The sequence below is a fragment of the Onychostoma macrolepis genome, chromosome 03, assembly GCF_012432095.1.
Source record: "Onychostoma macrolepis isolate SWU-2019 chromosome 03, ASM1243209v1, whole genome shotgun sequence".
Taxonomy (NCBI): domain Eukaryota; kingdom Metazoa; phylum Chordata; class Actinopteri; order Cypriniformes; family Cyprinidae; genus Onychostoma; species Onychostoma macrolepis.
In genome coordinates this window covers 32,011,591-32,029,250 of record NC_081157.1, presented here as the reverse complement: position 1 = coordinate 32,029,250, position 17,660 = coordinate 32,011,591, and the positions used below count along the sequence as shown (strand labels likewise).

The 17,660-nt window shown below is 39.6% G+C and overlaps 2 protein-coding genes across 2 annotated transcripts; both read right to left on the bottom strand.

Moving 5' to 3' along the window:
- LOC131537926 (uncharacterized) lies at positions 1–1,340 on the bottom strand. Its single transcript, XM_058771638.1, has 2 exons — positions 1,253–1,340; positions 1–1,062 (listed from the first exon to the last, which is right to left on the bottom strand). Exon 2 carries the CDS (start codon positions 1,004–1,006, stop codon positions 257–259), a length of 750 nt encoding a protein of 249 aa, XP_058627621.1. The 5' UTR covers positions 1,007–1,062; positions 1,253–1,340; the 3' UTR covers positions 1–256.
- A 3,471-nt stretch (positions 1,341–4,811) lies between these two features.
- Positions 4,812–16,151, bottom strand: arf2a (ADP-ribosylation factor 2a). The gene is made up of 5 exons (XM_058770315.1): positions 15,996–16,151; positions 10,204–10,361; positions 9,569–9,679; positions 9,359–9,483; positions 4,812–6,958 (listed from the first exon to the last, which is right to left on the bottom strand). The coding sequence occupies exons 2-5, from the start codon at positions 10,349–10,351 to the stop codon at positions 6,797–6,799; spliced, it is 546 nt and encodes a 181-aa protein (XP_058626298.1). The 5' UTR covers positions 10,352–10,361; positions 15,996–16,151; the 3' UTR covers positions 4,812–6,796.
- Positions 16,152–17,660: the final 1,509 nt, after the last annotated feature.

Sequence of the window (17,660 nt, the reverse complement as noted above, 5' to 3'; positions counted from 1 at the left end):
TCAAGCCACTCCCATAATATCTGTCATCACTCAAATTAATGCAGGATTCAGACTTTATTACATTTACATTTAGTCATTTTGCAGACGCTTTTATCCAAAGCGACTTACAATTTGGGGAACACATGAAGCGATTCATCTTGAAGAGGCAATCCGACAAAGGAAGTGCTTGTAACACCAAGTCTCAGGCATTGTTTAAATAAGTACAAGCTAGCAAGGGAAGGAATAAGTAAGGAGAAAGATTTTTTTTTTTTTTTTTTTATGTGTAGGTTGAAGTCAAGTAGTGTCGAAAGAGATGAGTTTTCAGCTGTTGCTTGAAGATTGCCAGGGATCCAGTACTCCGAATATGGGTGGGAAGATCATTCCACCAGCCAGGAATGGTGAACGAGAATGTTCTGGAGAGTGATTTTGAGCCTCTTTGTGATGGTACCACGAGGCGTCGCTCACTAGCAGATCTCAGACTTCTGGAGGGGATGTAGATTCTTAATAGTGAGTGCAGGTAGGCGGGTGCTGAGCCTGTGGTTGTTCTATGAGCAAGCATCAGTGTCTTGAACTTGATGCGAGCTGCGATTGGTAGCCAATGCAATGAGATAAAGAGAGGTGTAACATGGGCTCTTTTGGGTTCCTTGAAGACCAGTCGTGCCGCATTCTGAATCATTTGTAGAGGTTTGACTGTGTTTGATGGAAGTCCAGCCAGAAGAGCATTGCAGTAGTCCAGCCTAGAAATGACAAGGGCCTGGACAAGAAGTTGTGCAGCATGCTCTGTCAGAAAGGGCCTGATCTTTCTGATGTTGTGTAGTGCAAACCTGCAAGATCGAGCAGTCTTTGCAATGTGGTCTTTGAAGGTCAGCTGGTCATCAAAGATTACACCAAGATTTCTGACCGAAGTTGATGGGGTAATTGCTGATGAACCTAACTGGATCGTGATGTCATGCTGTAGAGTTGGAGCGGCAGGAAAGACAAGAAGCTCAGTCTTTGCCAGGTTGAGCTGGAGGTGATGTTCTTTCATCCATGTCGAGATGTCTGCCAGGCAACCTGAGATCCTTGCAGCTACCGTTGGATCATCTGGTTGAAAAGAGATAGAGCTGTGTGTCATCAGCATAGCAGTGGTAGGAGAATCCATGTGCCTGTATGATGGGACCCAGTGATGTAGTGTATGTGGAGAAGAGGAGGGTCCAAGAACCGATCCCTGAGGAACCCCAGTGACCAGTGGATGTGCTTAGGATACCTCCCCAGGCCACCCTGAAAGACCTACCAGTGAGATAGGATTCAAACCAGCAAAGTGGAATTCCAGCGATGCCCAGTGATGAGAGGGTGGAGAGGAGTATCTGATGATTGACAGTGTCAAAGCGGCAGATAGATCCAGCAGAATGAGGACTGATGATTTGAATGGGCTTTTGCAATTCGCAGGGCTTCAGTGACCGAGAGAAGCGCAGTCTCAGTTGAATGGCCACTCCTGAAACCTGACTGTTTAGCGTCCAGTTTGTTGTTCTGTGAAAGAAACAATGAGACCTGGTTGAAGACAACACGTTCAAGTGTTTTCGCTATGAATGGAAGGAGAGAGACAGGTCTATAGTTTTCTATAAGAGAAGTGTTTAATGTAGGTTTTTGAGCAGTGGGGTTACCCGAGCCTGCTTGAACGCAGTGGGGAAGATGCCTGTGAGGAGGGATGTGTTGATGATGTGTGTGAGTGTTGGTAGGCGTGGGAGAGATTGCTTGCAGAAGGTGCGAGGGATTGGGTCAAGAGGACATGTTGTAGGATGGTTGGAGAGGAGAAGTTTGGATACTTCAGCCTCCGTCAGGGGACAGGAGGAGAAAATGGGAGGTTTAGCAGTGGAAGTGGCTGGTTGGGGGTCCTGTGTGCGTGGAGGTGAGAACTGATCACTGATCGATCTAGTTTTGTCTGTAAAAAAAGTAGCAAAGTCATCAGCTGTAATAGAAGTGGTGGGAGGTGGTGGAGGGGGACAGAGGAGAGAATTAAATGTTCTGAAGAGATTACGCATGTCTGGGCGCTGTTGATCTTGTTGTGGAAATGTGAGGATTTGGCAGTGTGGACATCAGCAGAGAAAGATGAGAGCAGAGACTGATACCTACTCAGGTCCGACGGGTTGTTTGATTTGTGCCATTTTCTCTCTGCCGCTCTGAGTTTAGTCCGATGTTCACGAAGAACATCAGATAACCAGGGGTTAGAAGGGGCAGTCCGTGCTGACCTAGAGGAGAGAGGACAAATGTCGTCTAGACAAGAAGTTAAGGTAGAGCATAAAGTTTCAGTAGCTGCGTTTACATCCAGAGATGAGAAATGGGTAGGTGAGGGAAGAGAGGAGGATACTACAGAGGAAAGATGGGAAGGAGAAAGGGAGCGCAGGTTTCATCTAAAAGTAACCGGTAGGGGGGTCAGTGGCACACGGGTAGCAAAATGTAGTGTAAATGTAATGAAGAAATGGTCCGAGATATGTAGCGGTTGTACCAGAATGTTATCTGCAGTACAATTGCATGTGTAAATTAAATCAAGTTGGTTGCCTGATTTGTGCGTGCTAGTAGTGGTAAGGCGATTGAGATCAAATGAAGCTAGTAGCGAGTGGAAGTCTGTAGCATAAGGCTTGTCTAGGTGAATGTTGAAATCACCAAAGACTAAGAGTGGAATGCCATCCTCCACAAAGAGGACAACAACCCGTCCAGCTCCTCTAGGAAGGTGGCTAGAATTTGTCCAGGGAACGGTAGATTACCACAATCTGGAGTTTTATCGGAGCTGATACAGTAATGGCATGACATTCAAATGAGTTGTAATTGCAAAGGGTAGAGTGGGTTGAGTATTTCCAATTGTGTGAAACGAGCAGGCCAGTACCCCACCCCGACCAACTTGAGGCGAAGTATGAGAGAAAGAGAAATTAGTAGAGAGCAGCTGGGGTTGCTGAGTCTTCTGGACGAATCCAGGTCTCAGTCAAGCCCAAGATGCTGAGAGTGGATTTTAAAGAAAAGGCAGAAATGAAGTCAGCTTTGTTGACGGCTGACTGACAATTCCAGAGACCCACAGAGAAAGCCAGAGGTGTAGTGGAAGATGTAGAGATAGGGCGTAGGTTAGCAGTATTACGTTGCCGTCTGCGAGTGATGTTAGAGCGTGGCTGAGAGAGAACCGGAATGTTTTGGAGACACATGATAGAGGTAGAAGGAAAGAGGATAGGAGAGCAGAGTGAGGAAGGAAAAAAAGATACTTAAGTGTGTAGCTCGGTTCAAGTCGCACAGGAAAAAGTCGCAGGTCTTTACACGAGGAGGCTGAACACGACGGCTGAACGCTTCCGCGTCAGCGCACACACCTCAAACAAATACACAGTCTAGAGTGGAAAAAAAGCTGTGGTCGCTTTTAATTGGCACAACCACCAGCCAATCGCAGGGCAATGGCTCAAATCGAAATTAACACTTCGCACTTAAGTGCAGGAAAGGAGTTTAAGCTAAAGGGCAGTTATTATAATGATCAGTAAGTGCAATCAAAAATATAAACCACAACGAAAAAGCAGACTAGAAATAGGTAGGAAACGAACTATTCTTTCCTAGCAGCAAGGAATTAATTTAAACAACAGAGCTAAGAATGAGTATTAAAACACTTACGCACTGCCGTCTGTCTCTTCTGGTGACTAATCGCCTTCTCTTATAGCATGTGTAAGACTCAATACAATTATAAAGTAATTATTTCATCACTAATAAATCTTTCAATGAGTAAAACTGGTTGTGTCTATAGTATTATAGACTACACAACCTAGTTATATTACATTACTATATTGTTATATTAATTTCAAATTATTTTTTATTTAAATTATTGTCCCTGGACCAGTAGGGTACTCTTGTAATAAAGTAACGCTGGCTGGGATAGATTTTAAGTATCAATTCTGCTTAAAAAGATGCAATCTAATCCTGTTTACAAGAAATAAACCTGCTCCCGAGCAGGTTTAAGTTTATGGACCCGTTGCTATGACAGCAAGTCCCGGATGAGCTTCGAAGAACCAAATGATCCCAGATCAAGCGAAATCGGCAACAATCAAATCCAGTTTACTGAGTTAGCGACGGCTATTTAAAATGGAAGTTCTGTGGGTGGCTTCCACGTTCATCATGGCTCTGCAACAATCATGTCCTTGCACTCCTCTTCAACTAATGCCATCTTTATAATGGTGTGCACAACTTTGTCTTATTTCTGTACATAAATGTTACCAATGCTTTGGCAATGTAAAGCCTTTTACCATGTAAATAAAACCACCAGTGTCTTATCCCGAACTTTTAATTCATTCTCCAAGTTGTTCTTGAATAAGCATTCGTAATTTAATGACAAGCAAAAATGTTAACGTTTTCAGGGTCCAAAATATGGTGCGGTAGCTTGTTTAATAGGAAATAAAATGTGCACTGTCAACTTCATTGAATTGTTGGGTCATATGTGCAGTCCATGTTTTTAACCCCAATAGGAAGATTTCAGGATTGATTTTATGACAGCTTTGAGACAAAGGTTACTTGAAATTATTCTACAGAATGTGTATTAGTGGTTTTGGCACAATGTCTTGTGCAGGACCTGTTTGGGTGTCCACGTATCAAAGGGGCTGGACAATTAAGCAAACTGTTAAAGTAAATAAATTACAAAAGCTCAAACTTAATGTTGACTTGATGTCTTTATAAGGCATTTATTTGTCAATCTGATAACTATATAACAGTGCCACAGCACCACCTGCAGTTGAACTAGTGTCTGACATAACCACACCAGAGCTCCACCAATAGCACCCACGAGGACTTGAATACTGACAAAAGTCGTAAAATAAAGGAACAACAACAAATCAATTGTAATAGAGATCTCTTTATTATAGTGCATTTATCAGATGTTACAAGATGGGTTTAGAAAAAAAAGCTAAAAACAAAAACCATTTCAGTAAAAGAAAACAAACATGTGCACACGTTCCTTGCTCCTATTATTTTACAGAATTTTTGAAATTAAAGCTTCACATCTGAACATAGGATAGCTAAATGAAATCTGCAAGCTAAATACATTTTCATACTCATACACTTTAATTACTTGTCATAGATGATGCTTATTCAAATAAATCTTTATCTACTACAGTAGATCTGTATCAATAACTAAAAGGCCAAAAAACATTATTAGAGTTATGAAACATGAATTTTGGTGACAGACAAAGGGGGGGAAAAACAAATAAAATGCATTCATGTTGCTATCAAGGTTCACACATGGTGAAACGTCACCTATTCCCTTGTGAGAGGTCAGTACAGGGTTAGGACCACTGCAGTCATTACAGCACAATCTTCAATGCTGTATTCAACACTGCAGTTGCCTTTGGAATATGAAGGAAAACAAAACGTGTTTGTCAGTTTTGGATTATTATAAGATGCATGTACACGTTCTCAAAGCGAACATCTCTCTGCTGGTGCTTGATTCTATCAGTGACGTGTTTCAAAATGGACTGGTGCATCAGGTAGAGCAGCCACCAACCGATGAAGAGAAACAAGGAAGGAGGAAAGAATGTGAGAAATGGAAGAGGGAGGACTAAAGCTGGCTGGAGGAGTTTACATTTTGACCTGCAGCTGTTCTGCAATTCTCTCATACCAACCAAGGAACCAATGGAGCTCGTTGGCGACTCTGGATCAGTCACAGATATGCCTGGATCTTCATCTACCTATCAGGTGTCTCAATTTTAGATTACAATTGGGAGAATGCATCTCAAAAAGCCCTTAGTGGCCTCACCTGAACACTCATGAGATTCTGACTGTACATATGATGCAGGACAACTTGAAAGAGACCATAATAAAGAAAAAAATAATCATCACAACAATAAAAAAAAAAAAGAATCACTGGAGTGGGAGCAGCTCGCAAAAGGCCTCGCTGCTCCAGCAGAAGGCGCTCACTCCCTCCATACTCCCACAAACGCCCATCACTTCTGCAGTCATCTCTTACATGGAAATCAAAACACATGTAAGGCTGTTAGTTAGTGCCTGGGATCTGATTGGATGATCAGCAAGATCCCAAAAAAAAAAAAAAAAGAAAAAGCAGACACAGGGTCAAATGATTTCTTCCCCACAGGCAATAGTTTAAGACGCTGTACAAACTGACTTTGTGTAAACGAAAGGTTTCACGGGCTTGTGCTTGAATGCGCTTGACTGAGGACAGCAGTAGGGAAAGCGAGCTGGTGTTCACATGGAAAGCGTCATGTGACGTACCTGAAAGCATTAGCATGATTTTCAAATAACGCGAAGAAGAATGGATGGAAAAGAAATGTCACTTTATTGTCTGATTTTTTCCTTCTTTTTTTCCCAACCTGATGCAGGTTACAATGAGTTTTATCAAATGTGGGGTCAAAGGATGGCAACTCACACCTTGTAACATTTTAGACATGCGTGATTGCTTTAAACATTGGGAAAGGGACAAATCAGGCCTATAGTCTGGTTTCAGTGTATTAGGTAACAGAAATATTTAACATCCTGGGTCATTCTTTGCGTGCAGAAAACCACGGGGAGAGGAGGGAGAAGAGAGAGAAAGAGAGAACCGTGCTGTACACTGAGTGTCTATTTTGAAAGGCACAGCAAGGCTACTCCCACCCTCAGTTCACACATACATACACACGTAAACACACACACACTCTTGCATGTGTATTAAAGACAGCACTGGGCAGAGTCTCTGACGTATACAAGACTGGACAAGAGAAAGAAATGGATAAACTGGGCAACCGGGCAAGACTGAAACCAGTGCTGTCACCCTTCACACACATTCATACACACACAGCGCTGACAGAAGAGGAGAGGGTGGAATGGATCATTTAGCGTTTTTGAGCTGGTTGGAGAGCCAGTCGAGCCCTTCGTACAGGCCATCCCCACTGGTGGCGCAGGTGGCCTGGATGTACCAGTTACGATGACGCAGGGAATGAAGGCCCAGCTTATCTGTGATCTCGGCTGCGTTCATCGCGTTGGGCAGGTCCTGTTGCGCAACAGATGAAAAGAACAATGCAGTCAAATACTGAGCTTTTTAAAAATACCTTTTTTTGATTTGCTCGACATGGATTCATAAAAGTGGCCTATTTTTACTGGCTGTGTGAAAGTGTGCTGCCCGTCCTGTAGATGTCATCGCGTTCTGCTGAACTAACTTTAATGACTCATATGGGCCAGTTCAACAACATAACCAAAAACGAGTAGTTGTTTAACCGGTGTAGTAGTTTAGTATTTAGTGGTTTGAATCAGTCTAAAGCACTGGTGCATTTAATCTACAGCATTTACAGAGAGGGAATTTCTTGCATCAAAATTTTGAGGTAAAAAAAAAAAAGTCTCTTATGCTTAGATTTCATTACATTTTAAACAAAAACTCTTTTCTGTTTTAATATGCTATTTATTCCTGTGATGACAAAGATGGATTTTTAGCAGCAAATCTGAAATAAGTATATGCTGAATTGGTGCTCAAAAAAACATTTATTTTTATTATCAATGTTAAAACAGCTGCTTAATATTTTTGTGTAAACAGTGATACTTTAAGTATTCTTTGATAAATAAAAAAAACAGCAATACATTTCATAAATGTGAAATATACCTTAAGAAAAAAACTAGTATACCTTAATCGGAATCTAATCAAGTCCAAACAGAATTTAATTAAGAGCTGGTGAATCAGAATTAAATCAAATCAGAACAACTGTATTAATACCCAGGCCAATCAATGAAACAATCATACAGTGGGGCAAAAAAATATTTAGTCAGCCACCAATTGTGCAAGTTCTCCCACTTAAAAAGATGAGAGAGGCCTGTAATTTTCATCATAGGTATACCTCAACTATGAGAGACAAAATGAGCAAAAAAATCCAGAAAATCACATTGTAGGATTTTTAAAGAATTAATTGGTAAATTCCTCAGAAAAATAAGTATTTGGTCACCTACAAACAAGCAAGATTTCTGGCTCTCACAGACCTGTAACTTCTTCTTTAAGAGGCTCCTCTGTCCTCCACTCGTTACCTGTATTAATGGCATCTGTTTGAACTTGTTATCAGTATAAAAGACACCTGTCCACAACCTCAAACAGTCCAACTCCAAACTCCACCATGGACAAGACCAAAGAGCTGTCAAAGGACACCAGAAACAAAATTGTAGACCTGCACCAGGCTGGGAAGACTGAATCTGCAATAGGTAAGCAGCTTGGTGTGAAGAAATCAACTGTGGGAGCAAGTATTAGATAATGGAAGACATACAAGACCACTGATAATCTCCCTCGATCTGGGGCTCCACGCAAGATCTCACCCCATGGGGTCAAAATGATCACAAGAACTGTGAGTAAAAATCCCAGAACCACACAGGGGACCTAGTGAATGACCTGCAGAGAGCTGGGACCAAAGTAACAAAGGCCTCAAATCCTGCAGTGCCAGACGTGTCTCCCTGCTTAAGCCAGTACATGTCCGGCCCGTCTGAAGTTTGCTAGAGAGCATTTGGATGATCCAGAAGAGGATTGGGAGAATGTCATATGGTCAGATGAAACCAAAATAGAACTTTTTGGTAAAAACTCAACTTGTCGTGTTTGGAGGAGAAAGAATGCTGAGTTGCATCCAAAGAACACCATACCTACTGTGAAGCATGGGGGTGGAAACATCATGCTTTGGGGCTGTTTTTCTGCAAAGGGACCAGGACGACTGATCCGTGTAAACGAAAGAATGAATGGGGCCATGTATCGTGAGATTTTGAGTGAAAACCTCCTTCCATCAGCAAGGGCATTGAAGATGAAAGCGTGGCTGGGTCTTTCAGCATGACAATGATCCCAAACACACCGCCCGGCAACGAAGGAGTGGCTTCGTAAGAAGCATTTCAAGGTCCTGGAGTGGCCTAGCCAGTCTCCAGATCTCAACCCCATCGAAAATCTTTGGAGGAGTTGAAAGTCCGTGTTGCCCAGCGACAGCCCCAAAACATTACTGCTCTAGAGGAGATCTGCATGGAGGAATGGGCCAAAATACCAGCAACAGTGTGTGAAGACTTACAGAAAACGTTTGACCTCTGTCATTGCCAACAAAGGGTATATAACAAAGTATTGAGATGAAATTTTGTTATTGACCAAATACTTATTTTCCACCATAATTTGCAAATAAATTCTTTAAAAATCCTACAATGTGATTTTCTGGATTTTTTTTCTCATTTTGTCTCTCATAGTTGAGGTATACCTATGATGAAAATTACAGGCCTCTCTCATCTTTTTAAGTGGGAGAACTTGAACAATTGGTGGCTGACTAAATACTTTTTTGCCCCACTGTACATGACATCAACCACAGCAGAAGTCAGAAAAGGAACCAAATGAATACTTGGACTGCTGATGCTACTTGCGTTTAAAGAATTTAGTTTTTCTCTCTTTTACCTGTTTGTTGGCAAAGACAAGCAGAACAGCATCTCTCAACTCGTCCTCTGCCAGCATCCTCGTCAACTCCTCCCTCGCCTCATTCACTCGCTCCCTATCGTTACTGTCCACAACAAAAATCAGGCCTGTGGAAATAACAGTGACAGACTTAAGTATGCACTCAAGAGTTGCTCAATACCTGGTTCTCTGTGTGTATGGGTGGACACTCACCTTGTGTGTTCTGGAAATAGTGCCTCCAAAGCGGCCGGATCTTATCCTGACCGCCCACATCCCACACAGTGAAGCTGATGTTCTTATACTCTACCGTCTCAACATTAAAACCTGCAAAGAGAAAAGGTAACAAGTTAAACACTGGCTCAAAAAAAAGAGGCACAGATGCAATGAGGGTGAAAAGGCATGAACTTCTTGTGTCTCATGCTGGGGCCCTGCTCTAATAATACTACAGCCCGAGGGCAAAGAATTTTTACACACACAGACAGCACACAGAGATGGAATAGAGGGATAAGATAGGACACAAAGAGATGGAATGAGATGGGGAAGGGACAATGGATAAAAGTAAAATAAGAGTTAAAAATACAGGAAACATTTTTTCTTAAAATCAAAGTAGACCTATCTAATGACTAATTTCAGAGCTGGTTGGATTGATTCATGCCTTACAACTTTTTATTGATGTTTTTTTTAAATGCCCATGGAGAAAATAACATTTCCAGAACCAGGCCCACTGAGAGAAATAAAACAGAAGTACTCATGTGGTGTATACCAATACATGCTGCAAAACATGTTTGGTAGTCTGAAATAGGGAAAACTGAAAAAGAAAGCATGGTAAAAGTGCAAGAATCACAGACCGATAGTGGGAATGGTGGTGACTATTTCTCCCAGTTTCAGTTTGTACAGGATGGTGGTCTTTCCAGCAGCATCCAAGCCCACCATCAGAATTCTCATCTCTTTCTTCCCAAAGAGATTCTTAAAGAGTCCTGCAAACATATTCCCCATGGTGGCGGTTCTGCAGAGAAGAACAGAGAAGGTAGATGGAATTAGATCTTATACTCCAGAGAAACAAGTGCGCAGCCCTCTTTAGAATTTTGTCTTTGAACTTCTTTTTTTGCGGTAGCCCTATAGCATCACTGTTGAAGTGGATAAACTTTAACAAAAGATTTCATGTGCATTTTAATGTTTGAAGCAGATGTCATAACAAATGTCAGTAGACCAATAAGATTTTAAAACAAGCGATTAATTCATAAATTCGTACGACTTTACTTTCACATCGTGGTAATACAAAAGGAAGACAGAAGACAACCAGCTACATAAGGTCTATAGAGCAGAAAAATGCCTCAATCAAGTCACTGTGCAATTGAAATTACTGACCAAAAAAACCCAGCAACTACATTACTATTGGCAAACAATATTTTGACTGCCTGAAGATGGTGTCACATAATAGCAATGATCGGGGTGGAAACTAGAAAACAGAAGCTTAAACCCTGCAAGGAGGCGACGCTTCAAGTCAAAGCACTCAACCCCAAATCACTCTGCCGTAAGTTGCAAATTCAGGTATCTGCTAAATAAATGCATAGTATCCACTGGAAAGAAATTAAAGACCCAAATGACAATCCACACACAGGAACTACACAGGAACTGATTAAGCGTTCAATGTGCCATGAATGCTTGTTATGGTTCAACCACATCTGACTCTGGGGAAACAAGTGTAGGTCAAGGCTGATTCGCCATGTGAAGAGAAAAGAGGAGGGAGGAGAGACAGAGAAACAAAAGGCCAAGCAGTGATGAGGTGAATGCAAGATGCCATCGGTGGAAAGAAGAGTACAGGAGGTAACCAGAAACCTGACAAACCTGTAAGAGGAGACACCTGCCCTCTGAATTAATCAGAGACACAGAGAGAGATGGCTGGAGATCCTGGTCCCCATCGACTGAGTTACACACTAATCCCAACTATAACTCAAGCGATAAACTAGTTTTAGACAATGAAGCCACCATTTCCCTATTCAGACTGTCAGTCCATCTCTCCTTTCTTGTGCCTAAATGATATGGGACATGTTTGAAGAATTATAAACCGGAAACCATAATAATTCCTAAATTTGTTTGTTTTCATGCAACAGATAGGTTACCTTGTTAATCTGCTTTAAAACCTGTAGTGTTTGAAAAATGTATTAAAACGATCTGTACTGACACAATCATTCATCAGTCTGCTTATTACACTGATACTTCGGCCTTTGAGTATTTTAATTTATCATTTTCAGTAGTTAATAAAGAAGAAGGTCATCTAAAGCCTGAACTCTGAAACCACCGAGTCTGAATCCAGAAAGACTCGCTGTTTTGGACAAAAGTGCAGCAAACTTGCGGGAGAGATTAAATCTGATTCACTGAGTTTATCTTATGCGTTTGCCATTGTTTCAGTCATGATTCAGTTATAATGCCATGAAGCACAGTGACATTTTGAACTGTGATGTGTATCATGATGCATACTGTATTGTGAAGCAGCAATACCCTACACTATACAAAATTAATTTTGTGCAAAAATAATCCAAAAAGACTGCAGCTGCACAAAAGATAAAAAAAGATGCTGTTCACTAGGGCTGGGCGATATGAGCAAAAATTCATCTCAGTATTTTTTGGCTGATTTGCGGTATATCTCTCGGTATTTTGTATTTGGATTAAACAAATAAAGTGAATGTAAGCATAGGCATATATTATGTGCAAAAAAGTGTTAAAATCACATTACATTCTAACATTGCAATCTAAAACAAAAATAAGTGCTTTTAAAGCAGAAGTTAAATTTACTAAAATGAAAATAAAAAAAGCGCAGACTAATTGAGTAAAAAGGCTATTTTGATTACCCTTTACTTGTAGTTTTCAAATTCTACATGTGTCACATATATTGTCCAACTACAAATAATTCAGCAAAATGTATATTTTAGTCAGTTATTGCACTCTGTCTGTTTGGTGCATGCACGCAGCGGCACTCCTTCTAAACAAAGTCTGAAGTTTAGCAGAGAATCGCAAAGCAAAAGCTCATGCACTTCTGACAGCAAAATGGAAATATTTCCATGGCTTTCTAACATTTACATATGAATAATATACCTGTGAAATGTAAGTTATGCATTAAAGAAAACAGCACATCTCAAACACATTAAACAGCGCAAGTAGCATCTCTGTCAGCCTCACATGCAGCCTTTCTATATCTGACGGAGCGAGCGCGAGCCGCTTTAAACAAACTACAGGCTACTATATCTTACGAGTTTTTTTAAAGCCCTTCATATAAAGCTTGTATTATGCACTTTCTCCGCAGCAGTTCAGTGTCCCCTCCCTAGATATTTCTTCAGATGCGCTCGTATCAAATTACTGTATATCGATATTAACGATATTGCTTCATACCATATCGCTTATAAAAAAAAATAATTGTACAAACTCGATATACCGCACAGCCCTACTGAGTGTACACAAGTACTCAATCTGAAGAAATGTACATCGTCTAGTCTACTGAGTCTAATTGTGGCACAAAAGTTAGGTGCTAAGAATGATGTGAGAACACACCCAATGAGATTGTGAGAGCAGTGTCCTTTGGGTAAAAAGAAAAAAAAGGTAGGGCTTCAGAATGCAGTGACACCAGAGTTGAAACAAAGTCCCAACAGAACAAAACAACTACATAAGCCTCAAACTATTTGAAAAACACCCTTTTTGTTTAAATGATGTGCTCTACAAGGGGAAGAAGTCCCAGCAAATACAAGGAAGTGCTACAAAAAATTTGACTCATTCTGTAACTTACACATATTTTCACAGTTTGACTCACTGATCAGTCAAGACGGGTTTCATTGTGGTCGATGTGTGTTTCAGATAAAGAAAGAAAAGGTAAGACCAGACGTTTTGGAAAAATAATGGACCAATTCAAAGATTTTTTTTTAATCGGCCATAGGGTATGTCAGCAACAAATTAAGCCATATCAATTATTTACAAGAACCATAGAAGTTGAATTATTGAGTAGAAAAGGTGAAATGAGAAGCTCTTGCTAATGAAGTTGCTCTGGTCATAACTGTACACTAAACTCTGCCCTGTGTAAATAAAGCTAGAACCTCGCACATTACATTGAAGATTACCTCGATCATCAGTCTACAAAGCCTTGATTAAATATATATATATATATATATATATATATATATATAAATGCCAGTAACATGTTTCATTGACTGTGTCTTAACATTTTTTAAAAAATTGGTTGTGGTAAGTGAAATTTTGCTCTTTCTCCACAGTGATTCACTTTATCCCTCTGTGCAGCAACACATTTAAAAATCATGCATCAGATGTGATGAGTATTTCTGACTTTTTTTTTGTTGTTGTTGTTTCCACTGGTAACAGACTGAGCTAGTCATGCTGAAACTGATGGCATTTAAGGTTAAGCCCAAGCTTAAATAACGACCCCATTCTTACTGTGAAGTCTTCAGCTTAATACTTAAATGCAGAGTAACATTCACATACACTACCATTCAAAAGTTTGGGGTCGGTAAGATTTTTTAATGATTTTGAAAGAAATCGCTACTGCTCACCAATGCTACATTTATTTGTTAAAACTGTAACAGTTAAAATATTATAATGTTAAATATTATTACAATGCAAAATAACTCTTTTCTATTTTAAAATGTAATTTATTCCTGTGATGTTCAAGCTGAATTTTCAGCATCATTACTCCAGTCTTCAGTGTCACGTGATCCTTCAGAAATTAATCTAATAGACTGATTTGCTGCTTAAGAAACATTTCTTATTATTTTAAATATTTGATCAACTGAAAGTTCAAAACAACAGCATTTATTTGAAACAAATCTTTTGTAACATTATAAAAGTTTACTGTGAATTTAGATCAATTTCCAGCATCCTTGCTGAATAAAACATTTAAATAATAATTAAAAAAAAATATTACAGAGCCCAAACTTTTAAACAGTAGTGTAAATTGTGTTTCTCCTGTGTAACTCCAGTCTGCTAACATTTACAATAACTGACTTCCTCTAAACACACAGAAAATGTTTATTTTCCCTGCAGGGAGTATCAGACAGCAAACAACATTCCTGATATTTGGGAATGAAAATGAAAAAAAGCAACAACAGTTTTACAAATGTTTAAACAGAAACTTAAGACTTAGCTTTTATTAGAAAACCTTAATAAAGTAAATCTAAATACTGATGTATAAAGTTATGCAGGAAACATAATGAGAAAAATCAACACCTTCCCATCCAGCGGAGTCACTTCATGCTCGAAAAATATTAGCAGTGATCAGGCTGATTAATCATAACCTTAAACATGTACTTTTAGATGTACAAAAAACATCAATAAAAACAAACCAGGTGTCAAATACATCCAGAACTCTAATAGGTCAATCAAGTGAGATTAAACACTCTTGATACATGTAAGATATGAGAATGAAAATGCTCATCAAACGTGCAAAAAGATCAAAGACTGAAGTGGTTACGACAAGCCATTTATCAGGCATACTAGGAAGTGAGAGCGTAACAGAGGCTAGAGAAAAATCACATGACAACATCTGATCCCATCCACAGTTTCAATGTTGCGACAGAGACAGCCAATTATAGCGAGAAATGCTTCCTAACTAGAAATCAACACGCCAGTCATTCATAATCAGGGTGACTGGGAGGCTGTGCCTGCTTACGAAACACCTTACAATTCAACAGAAGCGGTACAACCTCATGAATAAAAACAGATCTGTGAATCGATCCAATCATGCATTACAGTGGAAACCTGGTGTTTGACACCTGCTAGCTATGTAGACAAAAGAAAGATGTCATCCTACCGCTGTTTTTATTTATTTATTATTTTTACATACTCTGTTCTCTAATTTTTTTTATGATGCAAAAGACTGGATCAATCCTGTTCTCGCTTGTCAAAAAGCAAACCACTTTAGACCTGCATGAGGTTACCAACAATTACACAGGCATCATTTCTGGTGAACTCGTAAAAACAGACGCAACACTGCACACCAAAAAATACAAAGCGACAGAAATTACGTCAGTTTTTCGTACTGAAGGATCTCAGAAACACGGCCTAACAATCATTCACGCTAACGGATTACGCACAGTAACTGTAATGCTGATTTTGAGTCACTGTGATCTAATAATTTGTTCAAGTCCTCGTTCTTTTACGTTTACACTGCTAGCTAAGAGACAAACTAGACCTCACGATCAATGCAGACCGTCAGCGTTCATTATGAAGGGAGCGTTCTGCTTGTGTCGCGAGCGACGCCTTGTCGTCTGCTATATGCTAAGGGCGCAGGCGAGATAACTAGATCACTCCACTGTTTACTTGGCTGCTGCTTATTTACTCCGGTCACTCCCGAGAAACTATACAATTTTGAAAACGGTAAAAACATGTTTACGCGAAAAAGGGGCGCTGAAAATGTCTGTATATTCGGATAAGTAGGCGCGAACTGGTTGTGCAGTTCCACATCAGCTAAGCAAACATCCGTTAGTTAGCATGTTAGCCTCCCTGACTGAAATGATCATTCATTAACCGAAGTCACGGTTTCTGCGAGCCACATGTAGACGACAGGTACATGAAAAAGACCTCTGTATGACATACATTAGAATGACAACGCAAAATGTGTCGTTTCGGCATTATTTACCTTTTGGTGCAGTTTCGCTACAATTTTTCCGGTTCTCCTCCTCACCGCTAAAAAACAAAATGGCGTCTTTCTCTAGTCCGAGGACAGTGGCGTCATGGGCCCCGCCTTCGCGTAAGCGTTGTCCAATCACATTGTCCGAAGTGTATGCGAAACCCCACCCCGTTATTGTCGTCGTCCAATGACTGCATCGTGTGCGTGGAGGCCGAGGTACGCGTGTACAGGGCAGGCCGCCTCTTCTCATGCAAAATGAAAGATGAGTCGACCTGAATATGTTTAGCAAATATATGCCCCTGATAAGAAACTCATGTTTTCGAAGCGCGCTAACCAGAGGAATGAGTAATTATGAAGTAAAAGGAAAAATGAATTGAAGGTTGTGTTGGAAGAGGACTTTATAAATACATGACAGTCAGATAATCTGCTTTGAGCGTAGCCTGTAGCGTTAACGTAGGTACTGTATGAGGTTACCCTCTAGTGGCTGAGATGCTACAACGTGTCAGGTGCCTGTCCTACATCGCCAATAATAATAATAATAATTTGTCATGTCTTAAATCCTTTTAGAAAATACTTAGCGAGGTTATTATAGTTTAAAAAAAAAACTAAACCATATTATTATTATTATAATTTTATTTTATTGTTTTGTTTTGTTCGTTTAGTTGACATTAAAATAAACGTTTAGTGAAATAAAATGGAGAAAAACTTGAGCTTATTTTATTTCAACTAGTAGCCAGGACAATAAACATCTATGAAAACTATTTAGACATATTTTAAAAAACAAACAAACAAAAAAAATTATAAAATAATAATGAAAATGACAAATCACACACCAGAATTACTAAAGCTTTAACTAAAATTAAAATATAAATTTCAAATATTTAAATGTATAAATCCTTTAAAAGTATCTCAGTGATAGGTTAAACATGAGTTAAACATACTTTTTTTTTTTACACTTTTCGTTATTTGTTTATTTATTAGTAATTTTTCTTAAATCTTGATGATCTGGTCATGAATATTTCATCAAATCATAAAATCAATAGTCCACCAGATGGTGTAATATATTCTTCTTGATCCACTGAGCTATACTGCATTAATTCTGCAGAATTTAGACAGAGTATAGACCAGTCAGCAGAGGGTGCTACAGTTAAGACAAATCAAGCAATTGCCAATCCCCTGAAGCCACATTGCTACAACCATTGGCAGCTCATTGAAGATTGTACTTGGATTGCACATTCAAAATTTTAGGTCAGTGTGGGACAAGGTACTTATCTGGGTAAGCAGTGACGATTTGAAAGTACTTTTAACATAAAAGCTGGGTACCTGGAGAGTCTGCCATTAAATTAATGAAGTTAATTCTATTTTTAGGCTGCACCAACAGCAATGACGAAGAAATGTGACCAAAATGGGCCTTTTCGAATTCAGACCTAAAAAATACATAAATGGACCAATTGTTGGAAAGATAATTCTATTTGGGTGTTATGGTAACAGCCCAACAAAGTTTACTCCCCCAGGGGGGTGGGGGAGTGTGAAAAATACCATTCTCGAGGACTAAGCTCCTGAAATGCAAGTTCATAACAACTTTTCATCTAACAAGAGTGGCACCGATCAAGAGTCTGATATCCAAGATATTACTGTCAACAAAATAAACTTATTTTAATAAATAGTGACATG